Here is a 26,380-nt window from a genome sequence, read left to right on the forward strand (position 1 = left end):
CCGCTGCTGCTCCGGGCACGCTCGCGCTGCGGTGGGAGCGCTCGGGGCGGGAAGCTGTGCCTCAGGGCCGTGCGCCCGGTGGGGTGAGATGCTGCGTGGTGAAGTGAGATGTTACTTGGGTGCGTTGAGCTGCTGGCGTGGGTTTTGCTACCTCTGCCTTCCCAGGCGTGCGGTCGTGTCTTTTCGTCCATCTGGGAGACGACAGCAGCGGGGTGCTGTGTTGTCACATGGCTATAAAAGTCAGAGTTTTATTCCCTTATCTTCTTAAATCTGTGTCACATTTCACAAGAAGTATCTGACCCTTCATGGTAACAGGGCATCTGGTCCGTACTGAAGGGAAGTGCGGAGAACCGTGATCTATATAATGATCATCATTACATAGAAAATTACCTCAGAGAACCTTCTGACCGCTCTAGAGTTTGTATTTTAAGAGATTGAAATACACATATTTTGAACCAATAAACTCTGTTGCAATCCTTTTATTCTGAATACTTCATCTTTGTGCTGGAATTGATTTGACAGTGAAATTAATAAACAGTAAATATGATTGTTTTCATTATCTCTACTTAAAAATGCAAAATTGAGGCAAATGGTGTGATGAAAGATAGAAAAACAGTTGTTACAGTCTCGGGGTCTGTCAATGCCCCGTTGTAGGGTATAACACAGAAATGTCTGAAGAGGGTCCAGTCCCATACTGAGTGTCAGTGTAGCACATAACAGTGTCCTGAAAACGACGTCACTGTGTTAGCAATGTTTTGGGCACCCAGGACTCTTCCTAGTTTGTTTATACCAAGCCTCTTGATAGGATTTATTAGCATGGGGAGTGGGTTCAGTGGATCTAGAGCAATCCCACACTGGTAAATATGCAGGGAGATGCCGTCTGCTCTCCCGTTAGCCCATAGAGCAGCACTGTAATCAGCATAAATCAAGGTGATGGTATGTTACCCTCAGGAGAGCCAGTGCTGTTCAGCGGTTTGCTGCCCTGCTTCTCCCTTTTGTTCAGCTGCAGCTGTGCAGTAAGTTGGGTCAGCTCACACATGCAGCCCAGAGCAGGCATGCACGGCTGGACTGAAAGGCAGGGCAGGGCAGTTGCTTTTGGCAGCCCCCTGCACTCAGGGCTGCCTAAACTAAACAGAACGAGTGTTATCTACTCCCACATCTCTATGCTTTAAATCCTTGAGGATACAGATGTCTCCTTCTTCATAATAGATAGCTTTTTAAAAATGTGATTTACAGCTTAACTAAGCTGTCCAATGCAGGCAGATTTATGTATTCACAGATACATGAAAACTTACTTAGTCTTGCTTTGTACTAGAGGGGGTCATACACGGTGTGTTTAAGACTGGTGCTTTTTAAATAGGTTCCAAGTACGAGATTCATGAGAGAAGCAAAAGACTAATCAATACCTAGAAGTTTAACAGTGTCTTTAAGATCCTTTTTTTCCATGTCCACCTCTGATAATTCTGTCTGCTCTAACATAATTCTCAATCATAGAGGGCAACAGCACTACCCAAATTACAGGAAATGTTAATTCTGCATTTAAATTCAAATTTTTTTTCTTTACATCTTCATTTTGTTATTAACATTTTCTTTTTCAAAAGTGTGACAATTTGAGCCTGATTTTCTGTTTTACTAGATTCGGCTACTTGCAGTGGGGTCTTTCTGAGACTATTAGCAGCTAGTAAGTTTGCTTTTTCTCCTTGTGACCAGTTCACGAGGGAACTCGCAGCATGAAGATGACCAGCCTTGCAGGCACAGTGCAGTGGAGTGTCCTTGCTGCTGTCTAAGGCGTTAACAGCTGCCCCGTAGCTCAGTAACAGCTTGACCAAGTCACTGTGTCCGTATTCCGCTGCAATATGCAGCGCGGTCTTTCTCCAAATGTTTCTGTCGTCAATATTTTTATTTTTCCCTGATGTCAGAAGAATTTTTACGATCTCTGTGTTTCCTTTCATGGCTGCATAGTGCATGGGAGTACATCCATCCATGTCCTTAGCTCCAAATCTTCCTTTTTTAGCTAGGAGGACTTTGACGACACTGAGATGTCCTCTCACAGCTGCAGCGTGCAGGGGGGTCTTTTTCTCCTTGTCTTGCGCATTGGGGTCAGCGTGAGCGTTCAGAAGCATCTCTACTATTGTTTTGTGTCCCCTTTCAGCAGCAAAATGTAAGGATGACTTTGACTGCTTATCCTTAACGTTAACATTGGCTTTGTGGTGCAAGAGCTGTCGGGCAACGTCGCTGTTACCTCTTTGACTTGCAATATGCAGGGGAGTAACAAGCTCTTTAGTGACAGCATTGATTTTGGCCCCAGCGTTAACTAAAAGGTCAACTAACGCTCCTCTGTTATGAAGCGCAGCGACGTGGAGCGGGGTTTCACAGGCTTGGTTCACAAGGTTGATCTCCATCCCTTGGCGCAGAAGCAGGTCTGCGATGGAAGCAGCCCCAGCTCGAACGGCCAAATGCAAAGCTGTGTCTGAAGCAGGAGTCTTTATTCTGACATTTGCTCCCTTTTCAATTAGAACTTCTGCTGATTCAGCTTTGCCCATTTCACACGCCACGAGCAAAGGAGTGTACTGCTCTTCGTTGCAGGTGTTTATATCTGTACCTCTGTCAACTAAAGCTGCTACAATACCAGGCAGGTTCTTCTGTACTGCCCTAAAAAGAGCCAACTCCATTATGTCAGAGGACAAATCTTTAGAATATTCAAGTAGTATTTTGAAGATGGCTGGGTGGTTGCTGTTGAAGGCTCTTTCGGCCGTGCTGGAATCCACACTGGCTCCAGCTTCTAGCAGTACTTTTGCAGTATTTTCAGACCCCTGAGAAACAGCGTAGTCGAGAGCAGTCTGTCCTCTTTCATCCGTTCCATCAGTGGAGGCACCAGCCTTTACAAGCATTTCTGCCAGACCGCTGTCATCTTTAAGAGCTGCCATGTGCAAAAAGTTGTGCTGGTTCCTGTAGCTTCTCGCCTCTTCTTTCAGGAGCATCTTCAGTATGTGACTGTGGTTATTCTGTGCAGCCAAATGAAGTGGGGTCTTGCCTTCCGTATCCAAACTGTACATACAGGCACCACACCGGAGTAGCACTCTCACTGCATCACCGTGGCCTTTCTCAGCAGCCCTGTGCAGTGGTGTTCTTCCTTCCTTATCCTTCACATCTGTCTTTGCACCCTTGCTGATCAAATACTCCATTAGCGTTAGATGACCATTAGTGGCTGCAACGTGCAGAAGTGTCTCACTTGAAAAGTGTAGTGCATTGATATCATTACCTTTCAATGCTTTCTCTAACTCAGAAAGAGAGCCTTTAGCGACTGCAACAAAGGTGCCAGCATCAGCGTGATCTTGCCTAGGTTTTGCTGCCCTTGAAAGTCGAGTTTCTTTTCCTTTCCTCTTAACAGCTCGTTCTCGCTTTTTTCTTCCACGACTGACATTTTTTTCCTGGAGCTGTTCCCTGCTATTGGCAAACCAAAACTTGTCTTTTTCCAGTAAATACCCTACCAGTTGTCTTCTAGCATCTCCAATGCTTTCATTTACATCACTGATGTATTTTCTCATCTTGCTATAAAGTTTTGGTTCAATTTGCTTTAAACACGGATAAAAAAAGAGTCTGCAGGCTCGTTCGCCTTGAGAAATTAGTATGTCTAAAACTCGAGAGTTCTTTTCTGTTCTTGTCCTGTAGAAACTCATGACTGTCTTCTTTTCTGGAGTGAAAATGCCGTTATCTATGAGCCAGTTCAGAAGGTGGTCTGGGTCAGTTATGCCCTCTATGAGCTCTTCTTTCTTAGTCCGTAGGACTTCGATTGCGTAGGGATTTGTAAACAGGCTGGTTGAATGCATGATCGTGTGGCTAATCAAAACATTGATTGAGCTGTTGTTCTATGTCTGAAGTTAAATATGAAATAGCGAAGCAGGCTCACATCATTTCACATATTCTTTTCATAGAACTATGAACCGACAACCGTTGTAGCTCAGCGATAAATCTTTAAAGGATGAGAAAGAAACCAAAATTCCCTCACCTTTGGTTTTCTTGTTGTTAGAAGTCCTTTGATCTTCTCTGTTCTTCCTTAGCAACAAGTGAAGTTTAATAACAAAACAAAAATCCGTGATGTGTAATGATAATCCACTTGGAAGACTTCTTCCAGATTTTATTATGCGTAATTAGGGAGAAAAAAAATGCCTTTGTGAATCTGGTATTTGAACAGAAGACATTTGTTTATCAAGTTCTGCTTCTCCGGCCAAGATGTTTTTTTGTAGGTGCCTAAATGACCCGTCTGTTAAACATGACAAAAGGAAAGTCACAGCGTAGTTACTGTTACCATGATTCCACACCTTGTATGACCTTAAATGAAAGAGTACACATTGCAAGCTACGTAGGTGAAAGCCCTGTAATGTGATGAAATGAAAACATGAAGACCCAGATAAAAATAAACTGTGTGAGCAGCTAGTTACAAAAAGCAATCTAATAGGAGTTACAACTTCAGTCTACGAGGTGTATTTAACTTAAAGGCTATTTGTCGTTCCTGCTGTAACCTGGAGTCTGTCTGGAACTTAATTCTTGTACTCGAGGTGGATCAAGGCGTGTGATTCAGTATGCAACATTTAAAGTATAATTAAATCGAGCTTCAAATCTGTGAATATGTGTAGTATGGGTGTAGGACCTTTGGATCAAGCTGTAATTAATTTAACTTATTGGGGTTAAAATTCCTTATGGAGAGAAGGAAATAAAACAATAATCATATACATGTTTTGAAACCAGTTGAGATTACAGAGTACTGTAAGAGCTAGAAGTAAAATGATCTGAAAAGCTGAAAGCTTGACCTTATTTAAGCAAAAGGGAAATTTTCCCATCTGGTTCTTAGTTGAGTTCCCTTTCTGCTGGGTCCTGCTACCTTTGCATGTGTTTTCTTTAACACTATGTACAATGAGACTGATAAGATTTTTATTTTTTTTTTCTGTTGACTTTTAGTTTTATAAGTGAGATTGCAAAGCTTATTCTACTAAAAAAAAAAAAAAAGATTTATTGAAGAAATAGCTGGGAAAGGCAAGACTTTTAATATATATTTTGAAAGCCAGCCAGTTACCAAGTCAGCAAATTTGACAGCCAATTTAAGAGCCCAATAATTCCTCTGAAATGTAAAGAAGGGCACTATACCAAGAATAGCAAAACCTGTGTCATTTAGCTAATGATCGTTAGCACACAGCATGGAAAAGTATGGTTTATTGTAGGGAGTCAGGAGGTCGGAAGTGCATCCCCAAATCTGCCAGTGACTCGGTCTGTGTTCTGCAAATTATTTAGTCTTCAGATTTGACTTAACAAAGTACTGAAGATCTGGCCTTAAACTAAGGGTCCTTACTTCAAGTTGGTGAAATGAGATCTTTATGTCATCATTATTGTTATCCCTAAGCAAAACAGAGGCAACAATACGTGGGAAAAGACTGTGTGAGTGCTGAGCAGTATTGTTAATATGGACAGCATAGTAAATTTTGGAACTCCTGAAAAATTTACATCCAGAACTTGTGCTATTCTTTAAGAGTGGATAGTGTGGCAGTACTTTCCTAGTGTCCTGAATACAGAGATTCTGTTAGTAAACACTACGAAGTGAAGGGTGCAGTACTCCTAACTGGCCTAGAGGAGGAACATTTGAACAATATATTCAACCAACATCTCTTTCAGAGCCACTGTGGGACTTTATTTTGGGAAAATAATATGCAGCAAATCACTTTTTACGAGATGCAGAGTCTTCGAATCATAATTATACATGTTTTAAAAGAAGTTCTTTCATTATATGTATGTGACTTATGAGGAAATTCCCTCTTAAAACAAGAAAGGCATTTGACAAGAAAAGTTTGGAAGTTTGTTGTATGGACTAATTTTTAGAAATTATGTTTTTAAAGCCTTTATTTTTTAATTAGTATTTTAACTACTTTTAGAATTAAGCCTTTTTTCCAATAACACCTTCACAAAAAGATTAAAAGCCCAAACAGTTGAGAAGAAAAGAGATTCTTAATTGGCTATTCGAAGCATACTTTTTGTTTATCTTTTTAACTTGTTAACTGTTTATTTGACATATAAATGTTTTAGAGAAGGGTAAAATGTTGTTTCCACACCTCTTCTCCTTTAATTAAGCACATGAGACCACGGAAGTGTGGGATCACCAGGAAGCTCTTCATTAAAAATAAGAATGGCAAAATGTAATATTATTAAAGATCTAAGGAAAGAAGTAAGTTGGAGAGAGGAAGAGGCAAATCTTTATTATCTTTTACATTTATTTTTTGTCTGAGGGGCATAAGGTGATTTTGTTTTCCTTGCTAAGTATTTCACAAGCCACTTATTTCTCCTGTCTTCTTTAGCTCCAAGTATCCAAGGACTTTTCCTTATTAGGTTATTTTGAAAATAAAAGGATGGGGTTTGTCTCTGTCTTCTTTGTCAGATAGCACTTAAGGATCTTTGTGTTCAGTAGTAGGGATATGCAGTAGGGATACGCAGCAGATCAGCTTATAAGCATTGCGGAAATACTACGGTTTTCTCTGGAAGGACATGGTAAAAATTACTGATTAGTACTAGTGCAGGTTCAGCTACAACAGTGTCATCAGAGTAGCCTCGTGCTGTAGCTGTGCTGGTGGTTTGATTCCGTGTGCTGTCAAGAAGCCTGTAGCGAGTAGACTGGCATGACACAGAAATGCTGAAAATCTTCACACAGACCACTTAATAGACCTCTAATATCGTTGCTAAAGGCAGGCGTAAGACTCTGTGTGTGTCAGATTACCTTAATTCAGACAGATCTGTGTGTAAGCGGCACTGACTTGGTGGGAGATTGTCAGCGGGAAACAGCATGGCAGAACTTAGAGCAGGCCCTGAAACGGGCGGGTGATGCTGGTGATAGGAAAGATCTCGGTCTGGGCAACGGGGCCGGATACGCAGCCTCTGCTCACTGTTTCGACCCAGCTGTGGCTGGTCTGAGAAAGGAGGCTTGAGCCAGTTATTTCTGACATGCAATCTCAGTTTTGCTACTAATTCGTGTCCTTGGGCAAATTACTTAATCTCTGTGCCCTGTTTACACAAGCATTAAAAAAGGAAATTTTTTTCTACCTCACAGACATGTCCTAAGTGTTCATTAAGGTTGGTGCAGTGCTTTGAAGTTATAGAGTGCTTTGAAGTTTTTGTCCTTTGAAGTATTGTTTTCTGACTTCTCAAAGATGAACATTTATTTCTTAAATTAACACGTGCCTATGTTTTCCAGCTTATGTTGCTATGTCATCATCAAACATACATTTCATTTTTTCTCTTTTACTGTAGCTGCATGGTTTTAGGTGGCCATGTGCGGTGATGTGGCCGTGGGAGTGAGGAACCCACAGAGGTCACCATTTCTCCACTGTTTCTCCCCGTTTCTCCCTTGTTTCTCCCCGTTTTTTCCCCCGAGGCTTTCCCAGCTGAGCCTGGGGCCTGCAGCCATGGTTCCTCTCTTCTGCTGAAGCTGCATGTGATGCAACTGAATGACTTCCAGTAATTTCTTATGTTCTCTGGGGCATTTGCTTGATAAAATTGACAGAAAGCCAAATGTTAATAACACGGTTTCACTCACCGTGATATTTTTATATTTCCCAATGTGTGCTTTAATTTCATTTAAGACAATTGCTTATAGTAATGCCAGCTGTTTATTGGGAACATATCTCGCTGTAGAATAACTAGTCAGTAAGAGATAATAAAGCCAACATCATTATCTAAACATCATGAGGGATGGGGAAATGTGTCTGGGTAATCAAGACATTCTCATTAATAAATGTGGCTCAGGAATAAAGCTTTGGATAACCAGAGATCTAAGTGTGGCCTAGCCGGTTGAGGTTGCACTATATTTAGGTATAGCTAGACTGAGGAACAGCAGTGTTAGAAGTGTTCATGATGATGATTAGAGTGTACTTGACTTATTATAACGCTGGAAGAGAAGCTGACTAGTCAGGATGTCTGCAAGAGAGACAAAATGTAGCGCTTAGTTTTGCCTGAAGATTAACTGCAGTAAATCAGGGAAGTCAAAAGGGGAGCTTTGGCACTGAGTGATCTTGTTTGTGTTAGTCATATTTCTGCAGAGAGTAGGCTCGGGGCCTCCCTGGTGCTGAGAAATCTCTACCCTGGCTGGTATGAAATATGGGGTGTTCCCTGGAGTGGTGCCGTCCTCGGAGTGATGCTGGCACACTTGGAGTGTGGGCATCATCGGGTGCCTGAACAGGGCTTGCTGATGGAGGGAGAAGGCTGGTCTGTCCACTCTCACATTTTGCTCCTCAGACTGGCACCCTGGGCTCCCATTTCACCTCTGTGACTCGGGCGTGGGCAGGGCATAACCGCCCCTGCAAGTCCTGTGCCAGACCCTACTGGAAAGGGGTACTTCGCAGAAGCTTCCCAGCTTTGTCCACTGTTCATGGCTGCTTCCGAAATACCAAGGAATAATACAACAGCTGATATAATCATTTGGGTATTTTATTCTGTTTCCAATGCAAGTCACGATGTTATCCCAGCACGATGGTACTACTCCCTCAAGTCTAGACAAATGAAGATCTTAAATACTGTGCCTGTACAATGCAAATTTTTTTTTTTTTCCAAGGATTAGTGTGTACTTATATGACGGTCCCAACCTGGGGTAATTGTAAATGGAAAATTCACTTCTGCAAAATGCCACTATGGCTGTGAAGCTGATAGAGCAGGCTGTCTCTCTGGATCCAACTGGAGGCATGAGGCTTAACGTACGTAACTCAGCCACAGTGAGCATTAGGATTGTTTCACAGTTTAGCATGCATATACTAGTGAAGTTTAAGAAGACTAACCAAACTAATTAGAAACCATTCTTTTGCCATTCAGGTTTTTGAATAATTAGATGTAAGTATTTTTCCAAAGTTCTGCATGGAATTACTTGCCAGGTAGTTTTCTGAGAAGCAACGTAGTGGTGGTAGAAGGAAAAAAAACTTTCTAGTTTAGCTTTACAGAGCTAAGAAAAAACAATGTTCTTAGAATCATAGAATCACAGAATGGTTTGGGTTGGAAGGGACCTTAAAGACCATCCAGTTCCAACCCCCCTGCCATGGGCAGGGACACCTTCCACTAGACCAGGTTGCTCAAAGCCTCATCCAGCCTGGCCTTGAACACTTCCAGGGATGGGGCATCCACAACTTGTTTCAGAACATAATAAATAAAAAAAAAGTTGGTTTGAAACAAACAGAAAAAAAATGTTAGTGGTGATATGATGAAATATATAGTTAGTGCAATTATCATAATGCAAAGTAACAAAAAAGAATTATTATTTCTGTGTCTAAGTGATGAGTATTACTAGTTATGTGTTTCTATACATATTTATTCTGCAGAAGTCTTTACTGTCATAAGCTTAATTGAAATTTAAGAACTAATTTCCCTGTTAATCTGTTGACTAAGCCTGGACACTAATGCTGATTTTACTAATAAGGAGATACCATTTTCCAATTCATTGGCTTAAAGTTGTGTTAGTGTCATGATTCGTATCTTCTAATTTGAGAGGTTTAAATGTGTCCTTTCAGACCAGTGCTGACAGAAAGCAGTTATGGCAAAATGCTAGCCCTCGTATCATTAGCATAAAATGTAAATGATGTAAAAGTATTTGGTCGCTAACTGCTGAGGCAGCTTCAAGGATCAGCAAAAGCAAATGGAGGGAGGGCCAGGGTTTTTCTCCAAAATGGGCATATTTTTTTTCCATTTTAAGCCAAATAAGCCCTTGTGGTTTTGAGTCAGGAACATATGCTCTTTCAGTGAAATCCTACAGAAGGAAATTCTTCATAAAGTTCTTTAACTAGTGAAGACCAAGGTCCTCCTTCCATGCCCTGCGCTCATCAGGTCACCTTAATGGCAGCATTACTGCCAGAAGGTGAATACGGTGACCCACCAGATCTCCCACAGACGCCTTTTGGCCAAATTTGCTTCGTAGATGTACTTTGTGAAAAACTGTTCTGAATTTACACCAGTACACAAGCAGAATTTTCTTCTTACTGATTATAAAATGCCGTGGATATGAATAGAGACTAATGTGACTTTGAAAGGAAATAATGTTTTGCCACGTCATAAACCAGTTTTAATTGCTGTTATTTATTGAGTTATTACAGTTAGATGTCAAGCTTCAGACACAGCACAGACATTTACCTGAACAATGTCTTGCTAATGAAGTCTCCACACACACATTTTGAAATTTTGCCCTCTCTGAGGAATCCACTTACAGTAAAATGTATATAAATTTTATTTATTATGTCAAAAGAATTTTCAAATCTATTTATTTTAGTTCCACAGCTGTTTTTTTTCATAACCTGAAGAAATATAAAACTTTTTTCACTTCAGCCTGGAAAACAATATCAATGGTTTTTGTTCTCATAAAAAAAACCTTGGAATTGCTCTGTAAAAAAAATGCAGTATGTCTTCTGAGTTAACGATGATAAGCTTTAGTTTCTACTGTGTACCACGATCTTTTTACTTCCCATTAGCAGCACAAAGATACTGTCGTCTTGCGAGTGGGAGAGCAGAGAGTAGTGAATAAGGGCTTAGTTAATTCCCTCTTTAAACCTGTTAGAGGGCAAATCAAACAGTTGGGCCTGGCTGAGCCTAACTGGTCTTCCTGATAGACTTCTTGTAGTACAGCGGAGAAGATTCATCTGATGCCTTCTCTTTAGCTCTCATTTCAGGCCTCCATGAGCTTGCCTTTTTTTTCTTTTTTTCCCTCAATATTCTAGCTTTATTTTTCTTACTTCTCTTGTCTGTTTACCTTGAAAATGGTTCCTGTATTCTCTGCTCTCTGAGTTTGGGAATGTAGCTATGAAATTGGGAGACTTTTAGGAGACCTTTAGGTTTTTCTTATTGCCATAGTTTTACAGAAGTCTGATAATAATTAGTACTGTTTACAAAAATTCTGTGCAAGCTTATGTGTGTCCCTTGAGTGACTGTAATTCCTACATTAGTTCTTTGCTTCTCAGTTTTTCAACAGCGTTGTTCACTGCACTATGGTAAAGCAAGGCAACTCTGGATGGAGAAATATTGTCTGGCAGTGCTGGTTTAGCCTGTCTTCATTACTTTTTCTTTGTCTAGAATGTTATATTTAGAGAAATAGGTTGATTTTGGTTATTTCCTATTAAACAAGTGAAATACAACTTCCATTTAAATTCTAATATCTGTTACCAGTACCTCTTCACTATTCTATCTAAGTCTCCCTGTCTGCAGAACTTTCATACTCCTTAGACAATTCAAAGTACTCAAGGGGTTTGCTTGTAACCACATTTTTAAAAAAAATGATATTTTTTTCTTCCTTGTTCTGGAAAAATATAATTTTTTTTTTTTAATTATCTTTATTGTCACTCACTTTTATTGCATCCTGATCAACTAGTTCAAATCATCTTGGATTTCTACTTGTTGTACATCAAAATGAAATTTAACTTTCCTATATAGCAATGCTAGAAAATCATAGGCGTGTGATTGTTTCTTTCTCATGAGTGTTTTAATCTATTTACAGTTCTATAACTTGGTGGGTACCTTTTGTTCAGTTTCCCAGTGTCATTGCTAGAGGGTTTTCTGAGACATACAGGGTTGATTCTTTCATGTTATCTCCTCTTTCCAGTTCTGATAGCTTCCCCTGTCTTCTGGCTGCATCCTCTGGCTTTGACTGCCTATTTTGGTTCCCCAGAATGTATGTGTCTTCTTGTATGTCAGGATCTGACATACAAGACAGGACGAGGGGCAGTGGCCATAAACTGGAAAACAGAAGGTTCAACCTGACCATGAGGAAACTCTTCCTCACTGTGAGGGTGGCGGACCACGGAACAGGCTGCCCAGAGACTCCCAGAGGTGGAGTCTCCTTCCCTGGAGAGCAGACCACGGAACAGGCTGCCCAGAGAGGGGGTGGAGTCTCCTTCCCTGGAGACTTTCCAAAGCCCCTGGACGTGTTCCTGTGTGACCTGCTCTAGGGGATCCTGCTCTGGCAGGGGGGTTGGACTAGGTGATATCTAGAGGCCCCTTCCAACCCTTTCCACTCTATGAATCTGGATTCCTGCACCTCACATTAGTCCCAGTATATAATTATACATCTAACTATAGAGAGGTGCCTCAGTGGGGTGTCGGTTTGACTCCCAGAAACTTCAGTGGGACGTTAGCATCTCCTGTCTTTTTCTGAATTCTGAATTATGCTTTAGCATGAAGGAATTGATGAATTGGAGCACTGAATCAGGACCTCAGCTATTCCTCTGTCTGTTTGACTCCGTGAGAAACACCCTTGTTGATTTGGATAACTTCTTAAATCACAAAGTCCTGACAACTCCTCCAGATTCATGGTGTTTGCTTTCCTTGGCATATCCCAAAACATCCTTCTCTGTTCAGCTGCACCTGTGATATTCCAGCAGTTCTCTTTGTTCCCAAGCCATTATGTCTTCCTACTCAAATTTCCATTCCAAGAGTGATTCATGCAGCAGGGGAAAGGCATGACCTAGCTGCCCCCTCAGTTTCCACTGCTTTGCAAATCATGTGCAGTCTCATCTAAACCGGAGCTTTCATTTCAGACTTCTCTATTCCCATTCCTGGAACTCATTCTTGTATTCCTTACTTCTGTAGCCTGCACTGCGAGGAGAGAAATGTTTGCTGCAGAAGGAGGCTTTTTATTTAGCTAGCTTTGGTCACAGGAGCAATCAAACCACATCAGCATGGATTTTCTTTCCCCTAGGAATGCCTTTTCTCACAGCAGATGAATGTGTATGGTTACCTGTGCCATAGCGACTCTGTGGACAAAGCACCAGCATGACTCATTACACCAGCTCCTTGTTTTTCATAATAGCTTTCATACTGCACATGGTTGGTTCTGATGTCCAGCTGCAGAGAACTGCACACCTTCACCAACAGCCTTTACCAGAGCTGCATGCTCTTCAGTCATCCTTTCTAATGCTTGTGATGCCTTCCACCGTCCCCTGTACTTTCTTCTTCATCCTTTGAATGGTACTACCTTACTCCTTTTTGAGTCTCCCCTTCCACCATAATTCCTCTGTCATCATCTCATTTATTTACAACTTCAGTCACCTTTACTGTGAAGTAGAGACATTCTCTATTAGAGAAAATTTTTAAGGTTAGGTTTTGGTTTGTTTTGTTTTCCCTTGTCTAAATAGCAGCGCTGGGTTTACAAGACTCTCAGGGTTAAATGGAGTTCTCAGAGACTTCAGGGGCTCCTGCCAGGTGATGTGAAGATGCTGAAGAGGCATCTAGACCCACTGTCCTCTGCCTATAGGTGTATTTTCCCCTGTTACGATTCCCAGTGAAGGAAACTCTCTGGCTTAGTAAGTGTAGCATAATAATACACGGAATAGTAATATGCCTGCTAGGTATTTTAGAAGACCCAGATTAAGGAAGGAATAGTGATTTTTAACAAGTACTTGGGTGGTGAATTAGCTACAGTTAGTAAAGAGATGAGCTAGAGAATCAACCTTCTTTTTCCCCTTGTGGCACAAGACATAAGGAAAGCTTAGTTCCAACTAAAAGTTAATACAGCATCATGAAAATGGGATCAACATGACATTAAGAAATGAAAGAAGGGATATTGTAGTGACAGCTCAAGCTACATCAGTACCGTCATGTTTAATTCAATAGAACATCACTATTTAAAATTTATCTGAAACAGCCAGAGCTTGCAATAGAATTCAGAGCAAACTACCAGACCATATACATGACCGTAACATGCCTGCTAGAAATATTGGCAAATTTAGCTTAATTGTAGCAGTGACGTCTCAAATTTGCACTTCCCATGCTGTTTTGGCTCGGTACCTGTATTACTTTCTCTTTGAGTCTTTTAAATCAAAAACTCTTCAACATCTTTTGTACTCTGTAGGCTTTTGTTTTGTTAGTTTATTTTACAACATTGCATTAATGTTATCAAGATGTGACTTTCAGTTTTGCATGGACTGTCACCAAAACCACCAGGATGGTAATTTGGTCCCCGTTCCTTTCTTTTACTCACTGGCATAATTTCCATCCAACAAAGCTTTTCAAAAATAAGGAAGAGGCCTTCCTGTACAAGCTTCCTGTGAATCCTATCCAGATATAAAAGACTTGTGTAAAAGCTGGCAGGCAATTCCAGCATGTGCCTCTTAGTGATTTCCTTATTTTATGCTCTCATGCCACGTACAAATGAATCTGAAAATCAGAGTAATTTCCATTCATTTTCAAATAAGAAATTTTAAATGGTAAATTTCCTATCTGTGTATAACGCCCACATTTTAAATTAAAAGTTTTGAATGCTGACAGCATTAGTCATAGGAAATCCTGTATGAACATCCAGCACTTAAGTTGGACCTTCCCCTAGATCACGCCATAGAAGGAGTTGACAGGAAAAGATTCTGTTACTCTCAAATACTGCGCTGATTTTTAACCCTTTACATGCCACTGCGTCTGGTATGACATGGCTTTTCTCTAGAGCCCATTTCCCATTTTCTTGTTACTGAAATGGTATCGAAAAACTATATATTTCAGTGGTAAAATTTTCTGTATTTTAATAATATACCAGTAGCATGCCACAGACATATATGTATATGTATACACCCTTCCCCATGAACACCAACAGTCCAGTGTATGCTATTCAGAAGAAAAGTAATTTGAAGAAAATATATTGGTTTAGAATATTATATTGGACATAAGGGAACTCAGGGCTTCTAATAGCAGGATGTAGAATTTTGTTATAGTTGCATATATATGGTTATTTCCCATACCAATATATTGCATAAAATATTATATACAGTGTAAGTGTTTTAAAAATATTTGGTGCAAAAAAAACCCCAACCCAACTGGTGTTCACAGACACACAGAGCTTTGATAAACAGTCATGCTGGTTAACCCACCACCTTTCCCAGCCTTCTGGCCCTTGTGCTCCCAGAGACGGGGAGGTAGGCCACAATATGTGTATCTGGCTGAGCTGATCCAGAGCACAGGACACTGCCATCATGTGTCACCTTATGGAGGGGGTAGCAGAGACCTGTCACCCACCCTCTTCTGCAGCTGTCGTTAGAAAGGTGGCCATCACTGCCAAGCATTTGACAGAGGTAAAATTTTAAGTTAGGTGTATCAGTGTACATTCATTCTCTGTTCTTGAGATACAGACTGTCTTGGATAAAAGCAAGGCAATCCACGTGCCCTTTAGGCACCATGGGAGTAGCCTGTGAGTGGCAGTGGCACTACCACCGTGTTCTGAGGAGGATTTATGGGACACGAACCTCAGAGCCAGCAGTATGTTACTACCTTAAAGGACAGACTCGTACCATGATGCTGAGAGGGCAAATATATTAATATTCACGTGTTAATTATCAGCTTCAAAGAAACTGTATAGCTCAGTAAAAATGGAAAGCTAAAAAAGCAAACATAACTTTGTAAATTAAACCATAACATGGTTGAGGCATGAAAGTAACATATACAGCTATGTCACACAGCATTATTTCCATATTATGTGGGTGAACCAACTTGGATAGTTTCTTTGTCTTTATTTAAAAGACCCATCCCACAATGGACATTACCTCTTAAAAAAAACCCAAAACAAACCCTAGTTATCATTTTCATTTAGTAGGAAAAACCCACACATGTGGAGTTACTGTGGAACAGCTGGCTTAAATTAAGGTTTCAGGCTTAAGGAAGGAATCCCAGAGTATAAAGTATCAAATAATAGCTAAATGCAAGATTAGAATGAGGCTTGTGATATTAGGAATGGCGAGCATATATTAGGCAAACGAGCTTAAAGAATCACAGTTTGTTTGTAATGTGGTAAATCATAGTACTCCAGTTTTAGATCAGAATACAGCGATGTTTAAATATAGTTTAATAAATGAATCAGAATGCATTTTAATATATCATAGTTCATAGGTGAGAGGTTTTAGATTATGCAAATACTGGTGGATGACAATAAAAGAAATAGAAAGCCATTAAAAATTCTCAGTATTTGAGAGTTCTACTTCTGCTTGACTCTTCTCATGAAGAGCCTTTCCTGTATTTTTGCAGCTTCATCATTACAGATGATAATTTTTGGTTGTGTAGGCAAAATTTTTACTGGCTACATGGAGAATATCTCTTTGTTTTCAACCTATACTTATAAAACTTCTTTTTTTAACTCATAGACTCATGGTCTTACAGTCTCATTTAAATCAGAGTGTAGATCTCCATGAAGCTAGTATTATCCCGAAGATCCAAACCAGCGGGAGGATTTAAGCCAAGACATAGTTCCTTGGTTTGGGGCTTTTCCGTTTTGTTTTTTAAGCCAAGACCTGGACTGCCTGGAAAAGGGAGTATTAAGTTCAGTACTTCTCTTCTGCACTGTAGATCTCCCTGGTGCTTCACACGACCAGCAGTTACGGAAAATCATGTGCAGGGCTATGGAGTAGCCCCACATGTGAAGCTGTGGGTGGAATTTGAACTCAAATTCGTTATTTACTGTGCTGTTTTCTGACGTGGTATCAGCTGGACCCCAGAAACACTGAGGAACCTGCGTTTATTTTTGTATGTTAATTGCTAGGTCTGGCTTGTTCCTGTTTCTATACAGTTGTACAGGACAAGGAGTTTTATTTCTTCTTAATGCCGTTAGGTCCTTACTGTCCCCATAGAAATTAGACCCTGCTGAAGAGGCAGGGAAAGGGTGAGGTGTGCTTTCACAGGTTGATGGGCCTGCATTTCTGTGCTGGGATGGGCAGGGTATTCCTGAAGGGGATAATGTCAGCTGCTGCTTCTTAGATCAGACTGTGGATGTGTCAAAACACTTAGAATTAAATTTCAGGAGAGAGCACCATTCGGAAGGCTACAGGAAATCAGGTGGTGCTGTTCTTCTGCTGAGCTGCTGGTGTTCCTAATTTGCAGCAGATTTGGGAACTGCACCATTTCTAATAGAAAAATAATAACTTTGTGAGATCTTTCCTTCCTGGAGCTCTTAACTTTGTTGCTTCTGTCATCATACTTTGTCATTGTTACCTCTTGAGTTCGATTGGAAATGTAACTGGCTTTGCTAGTAGCAAATATTATAGACACCAACTGTGAAAACATTTCTTTGACCAAGCTGCCACATTCAACACATGGTCATATCACCATGGAGGCAACAGCAACTAAGGTTAAAACTCAAGCCTTTCTCAGATTGCCAGTCTGGCATTTCCTGCCCAGTGAAAAACACAGACCCAGTTTCTGCACAGAATGATGATAACGCACTGAACAGAGGGGCCAAGGAAACAGCTTGAGACTAACGTTGGGTGTGGCAGTGTATTTTGTAAGTAAATTCAAAACAGACATGGAAGCCAACATCAGGAACATGTGCGAGAAATTCCGTCTGTAAGACTTGGAATAATAACCTCACTGCCCTCTTAAATAATTTTAAATATATATGCATGAAGTTAGTCATCTAACAAAAACAGTTCCATAGGCAGGTATACTAAGGACTCACAGTTCAAGTTAATGGGTACATGAAAAATGTTCACTGGTACAGTGAAACCACGTTTTATAGGTTTGTCCATATGGGAAGTTGAGCTTGTTTAACCAAAGGTGTGAATTCAAATTAAGTCAGTAAAACTGGTGCAAAATCTGCCTGGGCATTTTCGCAGTCTAATTTAAATCGGGAAGAATGAATTTAAGAGTTCTGACTCGATCCGTGGTAATTTGAAGATTACTGGTGAGCGTTTCTGTCAGAAGATGCCACATCCCTACTGCTTGAACCTGCATTTATGTTCCACCTCCCCTATTGCCCCCCCTCATTTCAGGTGTTTGTAGAGCTACGTGGTTAACAGAATAAGGGAAGCAATGCAGATTAAAACAAGTATCCTGCAGTATTCCTAAAAACACTACCAGCACAAAGGAGGGAGTGGAAAAGAAGAGGCAAAGGGGGAGGGAAAAGGTGGCTGCTTAGACTGGCACCGATGTGAAAGAAGAGCTTACACACATCAAAGCTGAGCTCCCTAAGCCGGGAGGTGGATCTGTCAGTGCTCGCCTGGCAGCAGCAGCCCTGCTAGGAGTGGCAGCCAACTGTTTAGTTGCTGCAGTCCACAAACTGGCATATAAACCTAAACGGCTTTATTGGTAGCTTCTTAAAACACCACAGCTAAAGCTACTCGAGGTCATGCAGCAAGACCCCAAGTGCTGTCGAAAACGAAGGCTCTGCATACTGTGTACAAGTTTGAAACAACCATCTTTAAAGAGCTACAGCTATGTAGCTTTCTTATGAAAATAAAAGTTTAGTCTTGAGACTAAGCAAATTCCTGATAAGAAAAAAAGGTCTCTTGGGACAAAATGTTTTGCCCTTGCTCATTTTCTTTCTCTTTCTGGTCTGGAAATTCTGACATCCCCATTTCCCAGCATAAGAAGATACGATGATTTTTAAGCATGTTTTCTTTCCAATATTTATCAGTGGCCTGATTTCCAAAACGGGTATATCCAGCATCTTCAGGACTTGTGCTACTTTTTGGTAACTGTCAATCAGTATTTTGAGAAAGGATCAAATTGCTCAACTTTGACGGTACTTTTGCAAAATTACAGACAAGCAAAAGCTGTCAGTAACTTCCCTAAATATGCTAAGCTTAGGTGGTTTTGGGAGTGCAGAAGTGGGAAATAAAATTCAGAAGTCTCTAACCAAGTCAATGTATTAAAAGCACAGATAAATCCACGCGGGGAAAAGCAACCTGCTGTTTCACAGTCACAGCCCTGAACACTGATGTAGTGGGAAATGCGAGAAAGATGTACTGCGACCTGTAGCACTGCACTGGAAAAATACTGGTTAGAAATCTCGGCTCCAAGGAGAAGGATCCTGGGCAAAGACCACTAAATTCTGCGGATGATCTGTCAGTTAAAGAATGCAACTTTGCTGTTAACGTTGCAAGGCTTAGCTTTGGTCAGTAACCTTGTTGCAGACTAACTGTAAACTCTTGTACTGTCAGTCCTGATGTTGGTTATACCTACTGCTTAGCTTTACATTGTTTTTGTGTAATTTTGCATATACAAGCACTTTGTTAACTGATAAGAATACATATGTTTAAAAATACTTTATCTGGGTTAGTCAGGAAACAGGGAGAACGGACAATCTGTATGATAGCGAAGCTGAACAAGAAAACTAGAGATGGACTTTACCTTGAGAATTTGGGTTCCTTTTCTCCCCTTCAGGTATTTGGGTCAGACACAGTGGTTATTTAGCATGATAAAGATCGTATCTTGATTGGGCCTGGAGACACCACTGAAGGGTTCAGAATAAGGCTTTTTTTTAATGACTTCTTGCAAGGAGTTTTGAACAGTTAACGTTCGGGGATACCTTAGTGTATACGTAGGGAATACCATACTATACGTAGTGTATACGTAGGGAAAACCCAGTGTACATGATGTATGTGATGCAGTAGAGTAAAACTTTGCGTAGGGAAATTTGTTCATCACTAACACGTGGGGGATGTTTGCAGAACTTTTCTGTTCAGAAAAAGGAAGTGTCTCCTGATTCTAATCAGGTAATCATTACACCCTGGTTTCATCCTATCTGACTGGAGCCTCTTAAGTCAGAAGTAGGAGACTGCTGAGGCACAGGCACTTCCAATTAGCAATTTGGTTGACTCAAATCACGCTCTAAAGAGGCCTGTGCTTTTCTGCTAACCATAAGGAGAACCTGTGGTGCCTCCTGCCCTAGATAACGTAGGTGTCAGAAGTTAAACTGAATAAATCTGAGCTCCATCTTTAAAGTGTTATGGCTGTGTTAAGAAAGGAATGTTTTGCGTTCAACCTTTGTTTTCAGGGTGAAAACAAACACCAACTTCTTATAGTTGCCAAGGCGCTTTGATTTGTGGTCGCATGAAGGTCAGCGACACGCAGAATCGCATCACTGGAAATAGGTAGGCTCTGGTTTTGGTAGTGCTAGGCCATGCTTTTAAACCTTCCAGTAATCCACTCAGCGGGGGTTCAAAACTTCTTAAATCATCTCTTTTCCATATGAGTGCTCTGTGAATGGCTTTGGGAGTTTGAATACCAATGTTCACTGGATTATGCCTGCATTGCGTATGTTTTCATGGCTTGTTATCGGAGGCATGAAAGACAACAGCTGACATCTGAAGTTGTAATTGTGGATGAGAATTCAGAAAAATAGCCATGGACGCTCAGTTTGGAAACCTTGGTGTCCTCTGAAATAATGGGATTATTCTATGAATAAGACCATGCAGGATGTCCCTATTTGTTTCAGAATTATTTTAAGAAGTCAGGGAAGCTGCTGAAATTAATCTTTCTGTAGTAAGTTTGCCTGCTACTGGGTTTCATCGGAAGGCTTCTGGCTGCTACCTGAGCAGAGGCTTCTGCTGCCGGCATCTCTGCAGCTTGTTCCAGGACTGTGTGCTTTGGAGCTCCATCTGCTGGAATTGTGTCCTGTTTCCCACATCTTTGGTGTTACTCTGCTGCCGGGTTTCACAGGAATTGGTTTTAGTTTAAAAAGATTACTTAGAGGTTACAAGGCTCAAAACACAAAATAATTGTGAGACTGAGGAATGGAAACATTCATTCTTCATCCACTTGTGTTTACAGCATTCACTTCTGGGTGTTTTACAGAGATTGGCATTAATCAGGTCAGTCATAACTTAGGAGGTTCAGTATGAGATTTCAAAAATAGGTTACTCACTTTACGCGTTTTTCTGAATTAGATTTTTGTTTTGTTTTCCCCTAATGTCTGTCGCTACTCTATAACTAAGAAAATTAGCAGCGTTTTCAGTATTAAATTAACTTTTACAAAAGCCATTCTTCCCCATTGTAACTGTGTTTCTAGTATTTCAGAATATTTAAGGACAGAAGGGACCGTGATGAATGTCTAATTTGATTTTTGTAGTCCCATTGTTCCTTAACAAAAATGTACTGCAAAGAATAATGTGCAAAATTGGAAAAGAGTGCCCTGCTGTGCAAAACCACTCTAAATCTGCTTAAGTAGTCAGAGGCTTTCACGGTAAATTATATGATGACTTTCTACAAGATTTTTTTGTAAGAAGTGCCATTCTCTGTCCAGAGGATAGATTGCAGTGTTGATGCCAACAATAACCTCTACGTGTGGAATTAGGATTGCCACCAGTGCCGCTCTGGTGGTGGCAGTGCATGTAATTCTAAAGAACGAGCACTTCTCTGGGAGCCTTACCTTCTCAAAAACCAAACCACCTACACTTTTAATTTTCCTTTTCTTTAGTTGTAAGGCTATTACTACCTTCTTTCGCCCTGTCCCTAAGCTAATGGGAGCTGTTACTAAGGCGCGTTCTGTTTCATAATGGGTTTGTGTGTGTGGTAATTTCAAATATTATTTCCTCGCTGTCCATCTGCCTGTTAGCAATATTTTGTGTTTGCTTGTGATGTTTGCAACTTTTTTTCCTACACAGCAAACTATGCCTGAACTGGTTTTAGTTTCTTGATGTGGGTAACTGTGCTGTTATACCTAAGTCTTGGGAATAGGGCTGAAGAGATGGAGAACAGCGAAAGCGCTGGGCTTGATGTTAAAGATAAGTGTTCTTTCTCAGTTCTGCCTTGTCCTTCTCATGGAGATGGTACACCGCGCTCCGTGGTGTGCTCCACAGATGCCCAGGCTTGTTCCAGCCTGAGCTGATCTATCTGCCTCTGCAGTTTCTTCGGTAACACTGCCCAGGCTGATGAACCCCAGAGCCTTGGTCAGGGTTATTCTCTGGGGCAGAGCACTGTGCTGATCCAGCTCTGTAACTTCCAATTTCACTGCTGGTTCAGGCTCCACACTCCACTGTGCAGTGTGATACTAGATGAATGATGTAAGGCTGCTGCACAGTAACCTGGATGTCTGCTGGTTACATTCTTTGCTTCGTGCAGAGCTGTGGGGTAAGATCTCTAATGCATATGCAGCAATGTATTTCATTGAAAGGCGTTTTTCAGAAAGTAATTATTACAGTGGATTTCTTGGGCTTCTGCATGGGACAAAACTGTCAGCCATTTTTTACTAAGGTTTGGAGGGATATTGTCTGTAATTCTTGACAGCTTCCTATAAAATGGAAAGATAGCTAAGGCATCTCTTGGTCGCTGGATGTCATTGTAAAATGAGTATGCACTGCCTTAGGCTGGTATTTAAAGTGCCATGTTTTGAGGTCAGTATTTTTTAGACCTGCAGAGATGTGGGGAATTCAAGGATGGGGACTCAGTAACTGCCACTGTGTTCCAAGATCAAAACTGCCCAGTATATACCTCTTTCCCACTGTATAATAAGTGAGATTCTTACTGTTATTTCTGTAGTGACAAGTACTTTGAATTTAAAATTAGTCAGTGAGTAATAATAGTCAAACCCCCCTTGTAGCTCACTTCGGTTCATGGGATGGAAGTGTGAGGGTTCTGTTGGGTTTAGTACAGGCCCAAATTCTAATTAATATTTCTGTGTCCCAAACATGTTGTTCTGATTAGAGGCTCTTTGCCTAGGCATTTCTCTGCAGCCTGCCCTGTTTGAAACCCTGCCTTTTTCTGACTTCACTTCCTGAATCCGTTGACAACACTCACAGCCAAACAAAATACATGTTCACAATGCTGTTATTTGCAAAATACTCCCTTGTGAGTACAGCTGGGGCAACAAAAAGAGTTTCTCTCTGAATCTGGGAGAGAACTGACTATTCCTTATAGAAGTAAAGCACATAATGCATTAGGCAATTTTTAATCTCAGCAATTAAGTAAGTGTTAAAATTTTGCATTTCACCATGTACAAATGCATGCACGTCTTTCCTTATAGCTGTATGTATTGATCACCAAGTGATCTAGTAATATACTGAGTGCTGAATTTTAATCTCTGCTGAAATGAACCAGATAGCAACAGGCTCACAGCCCACCGCACTGTTTACAAAACAGATGGAGGTGGCGGGAATATAAACTTACTTTGCCCTGTTTTAGGCCTGATCCTCAAACGAGGTGTGGAACCAAAGAAAGGGTTCACCTTAATCACCCCTGGTCTCCTGGTGAAACTACATAACCGGCACTAAAAACCACCTTGCTTGGTGGAAGATTCTCTGACTGGACACCAGTATGTCCCGAGCTGGACCAAGTCACGGCCAGCCTGTCCCACGATGCCCACTTAATGAGCAGTGCTGTTGCTCAGGAACGTTTTTGCCTGTGCTACAGAATGTCGTACTCCAGAGAGAAAACCCTTAACTGCAGTGCTAATGTCTGTGTGCGTACGAGGGCAGGGTGGAGCAGACTGTCACTCAGCTGTATTTAATTAACATAGTATTTTATATAATGTATTTATTTTTTACGTAATTAGGTGATTAAGCAAAATGTTTGCTAGTAACATGTATTCCATAACCCAGCACTGTTGAGAGTTAAACATGCACCTTTGCAGGTAATTAATCTCCTTGCCCTGCTTATTTTGCTAGTTGGCACTTGCTAAATCCCTGTAAAACCACACCCAGCAGTGCTGTGTATTATCCCTCTGCTGTCTATTCCTACATATGGTCAAAATCAACTTACCTTCCGGGTTGCTGACATCAGCAAAATGCACTCTTGGCAAACTGCAGTATCCTCCTAGTAACCCTTTGTTTGGTTGGTGTTATTACACTGTATTCCTCTGACACCAGCAGACACCCCCTGAACTGTGCCTACCTTGACACTGGGCTTATGACGTGGAAGGAGATTACCCTATTATCGTATTTTCCACATAAAAACAACCCCTCGTATGATCAAATGCATATAATACAGGGAAAATAAAAAGTTATAGGAATGATACTTCTATGCTTCCTGTAAGGAACTGACTGACCCACAGTAGTTGCAAGGTTCAAGGTATCATTCTGGTAATAGGAAATCATATCTATCCATCTTTTGAAGCGAGTTTAAACCAGACTCTTACTTCCATTAGTTATGCTTATTCCTATTTAAAAGAAAAAGTTTTAAGACTGCCTACTCTAAAAAAGTCAGCATTCACTAATAATTAATTTCTAGTATTTTTGGTAGCATCTATTTCCTCTTAGCTGTTTGGCTCTAAACAGCAAGCAGGAAAACATCTGGTGTCCCTTCAAGCATATGCTTATTAAAAACTGGGTAGAGTGTTGAAAATTCTGGTATAACAATTGTTTGCCCCCCCTCCCCAAGTTAAACAGCAAGCTTCTAAGTTATATATTTATATTGTCATTATACTAACCAAGATTATTTTATTAAAAAATACATGGGAAGTGCCAGAGAGGTTGCTATTTTCAGCACGTTGCTGAGAACAAGCAACAGGCACTGCTGGTTCTCAGCAAGTTGCTCTTTTCATTCCCCACTAAGTTCAGTTTTCCCAGCTTTTCTATTGCTAGAAAATTTATAAGTCACAGTAACACCCAAGAGGGAAGGGATTTCAAGATAGGGAAAGGGTCACATTATTATTTTACTACTGACAGCAGCATTGTCATAAATGTTAACAAACAAGGATCACCTACCTGGGAAGGAACACAGGAATAAAGGTGATTATTTCTATTTTCAAAGTCTGCAGCATTTTTTTTAATGCAATCGTTTGCCGTATCTTCTTGAGGGCATGGATTTAATAAAAAGTAAGTCAGATCAAGTAGTCAGTTGCTCCAATTATTAAGCCATTTCATACACTGGCTTCCCACCACTCCACCACCTGCTTGAAGTTAGCAGCCCGAACTGGACCACTAGAATGCAGCAGGCAAGCTCGTCAGGTTACACTTGAGAAATACAGCTTCAGGACAACTCCAAAAGCTGTATTAGCTTGGCAATCAGGATCTAGGTTCTCCCTCTCCTCACACATTCTCCAGGACGTGCCTGTAGTTACAGAGTAAGTCTAACATAATCCCTACCCTTTAGACTTTAGCATAAAGGGCATTTTCCCAACTCAGGTACTAGCAAAAAAGAAGTATGAGGGGGAAATGCATTTTAATTACTTTATTTTTCTTAAATATAACCTTCTAGAATTTTTCCAGAAACAGAAACATTAAAAAATTATACTTTATTACAAATGGTAAACTCAGAGTGCTAAAAAAAAGCCTCTTATTTACAAACAATACTGGGCAGTGCCCAAATAAACAACATAAAAATAACTTACAAAGTCATGAAGTAGTTTATTGACATTAATCAACTTTCATAAAATAAAATAAAAAAAGATATGTACATACACAATTTACTTGAAGGCAGGCAGAATAGTTCTTTTTGTGTTTAATCAGCCTCCCACAAACCTCCCTCCCAGTTTGTTTTTTTTTTCTTAAGTAATACTACATAAAGCAATCTACAGTTTTCTATTGCAGTTTAACCTTTAATACTGAATGATCGTCGAATGTTAGGTCCATGCAGGTCTTGGTCAATGTTAAACGAAGATCTGACATCTCATCTGAGCAGGAACAGCACTTCTCGGCATGGTGCTGGCTGCTTCCACTAGCTCAAGCTGAAGGCTCGCCAGTCTTTCCACACATGCGCTTTGCAGAGCACAGGCAGGACTCAGCCTTACAGCTTTTGCCATTAGCTTTATGCATCTGCCACTTTTGGTTGTTTTAGTTATACCACAATATCACAGTTCTCATTTAAGACAGTCTCTTCAAAACGTTTGCAACTGTTGTGTTAGCATGAGCTGGCACCCGCTGTTAACATGGTTCATGACCTTCTGCTTAAGCTGTGCAACCTGTTCTCTGAGCATGTTGGCAGTGGATGCCAGCTCTGAGTTCTGGGCTTTCAAAGTTTTCACTTTTTCTTCCAACCTGGCAATCCTTTCCAACTTCCTTTTCCGGCATTTGGATGCCGCAATTCTGTTTCTCATGCGTTTTCTCTCGGCTTTGATTCTCTCCTGTGACTCCATGTCAATAGGGGACAGGGGAGGAGTTTCCCCTGGCATTTCAGGTACAGTCTGAGGCTCTTCTTTCAAAGCCTGAAGCCTGGGATGCTGCACGGGCATCTGGGGGTTTATGTGGTGCTGAGGTGCGTAGCCCATGCTGTTGGCGTTGTAGTTAGGTGCCGAGTTGAGCGCGTTGGGGTTGAAGTTGCTGAGATTAGCATACACCGGGGGCTCGCTGTGCAAATTCGTGTTGAAACTGCTGTTGCCGGCCATGGAGGACACAGGTGCCATGCCGCTGTTCACCGGCTGAGCGGCGGAGGTCACGCTGGGCATGGTGTTCTGGTTGTGCAGTTCCGCCAGCGCTCTCACGAAGCCTTCCGCGAACCCCTCTTGCTCGTCGGTAACGTTTTTGGGGCAGAGGAACTGCGTCGGGGTCGGCGTGGTGGTGATCAACCCGTTGCTGGACTGGATGATGAGCCGCTCCAGCTCCGGTGAGGCCAGTTTCAGGAGCCCCACGTCGGGGGAAGTGAGGATGTCCGCGTTCTTGTTCCTCAGGTGCGGCTTCAGGTTGCTGGATGGGTCGGCCAGGTTCAGCGTCATGTTCTGCTTCAGCACTTTGGCGTTATTATATCCATACCC

General features: G+C 41.1%; 2 protein-coding genes across 2 annotated transcripts; both read right to left on the bottom strand.

Moving 5' to 3' along the window:
* Nucleotides 1–1,633: 1,633 nt before the first annotated feature.
* On the bottom strand, nucleotides 1,634–3,830 carry LOC104505403 (ankyrin-1-like; the record flags this gene model as incomplete). The annotated part of the gene is made up of 1 exon (XM_010148021.1): nucleotides 1,634–3,830. A coding segment is annotated over exon 1 (2,197 nt), but the record flags the coding sequence as incomplete, so codon positions are not given.
* Nucleotides 3,831–24,846: 21,016 nt separating this feature from the next.
* JUN (jun proto-oncogene) lies at nucleotides 24,847–26,377 on the bottom strand (the record flags this gene model as incomplete). Its single annotated transcript, XM_010148022.1, has 1 exon — nucleotides 24,847–26,377. A coding segment is annotated over one exon (870 nt), but the record flags the coding sequence as incomplete, so codon positions are not given.
* Between the last annotated feature and the right edge of the window lie 3 nt (nucleotides 26,378–26,380).

Source organism: Eurypyga helias, unplaced genomic scaffold (genome assembly GCF_000690775.1).
Source record: "Eurypyga helias isolate BGI_N326 unplaced genomic scaffold, ASM69077v1 scaffold5673, whole genome shotgun sequence".
Classification (NCBI taxonomy): Eukaryota; Metazoa; Chordata; class Aves; order Eurypygiformes; family Eurypygidae; genus Eurypyga; species Eurypyga helias.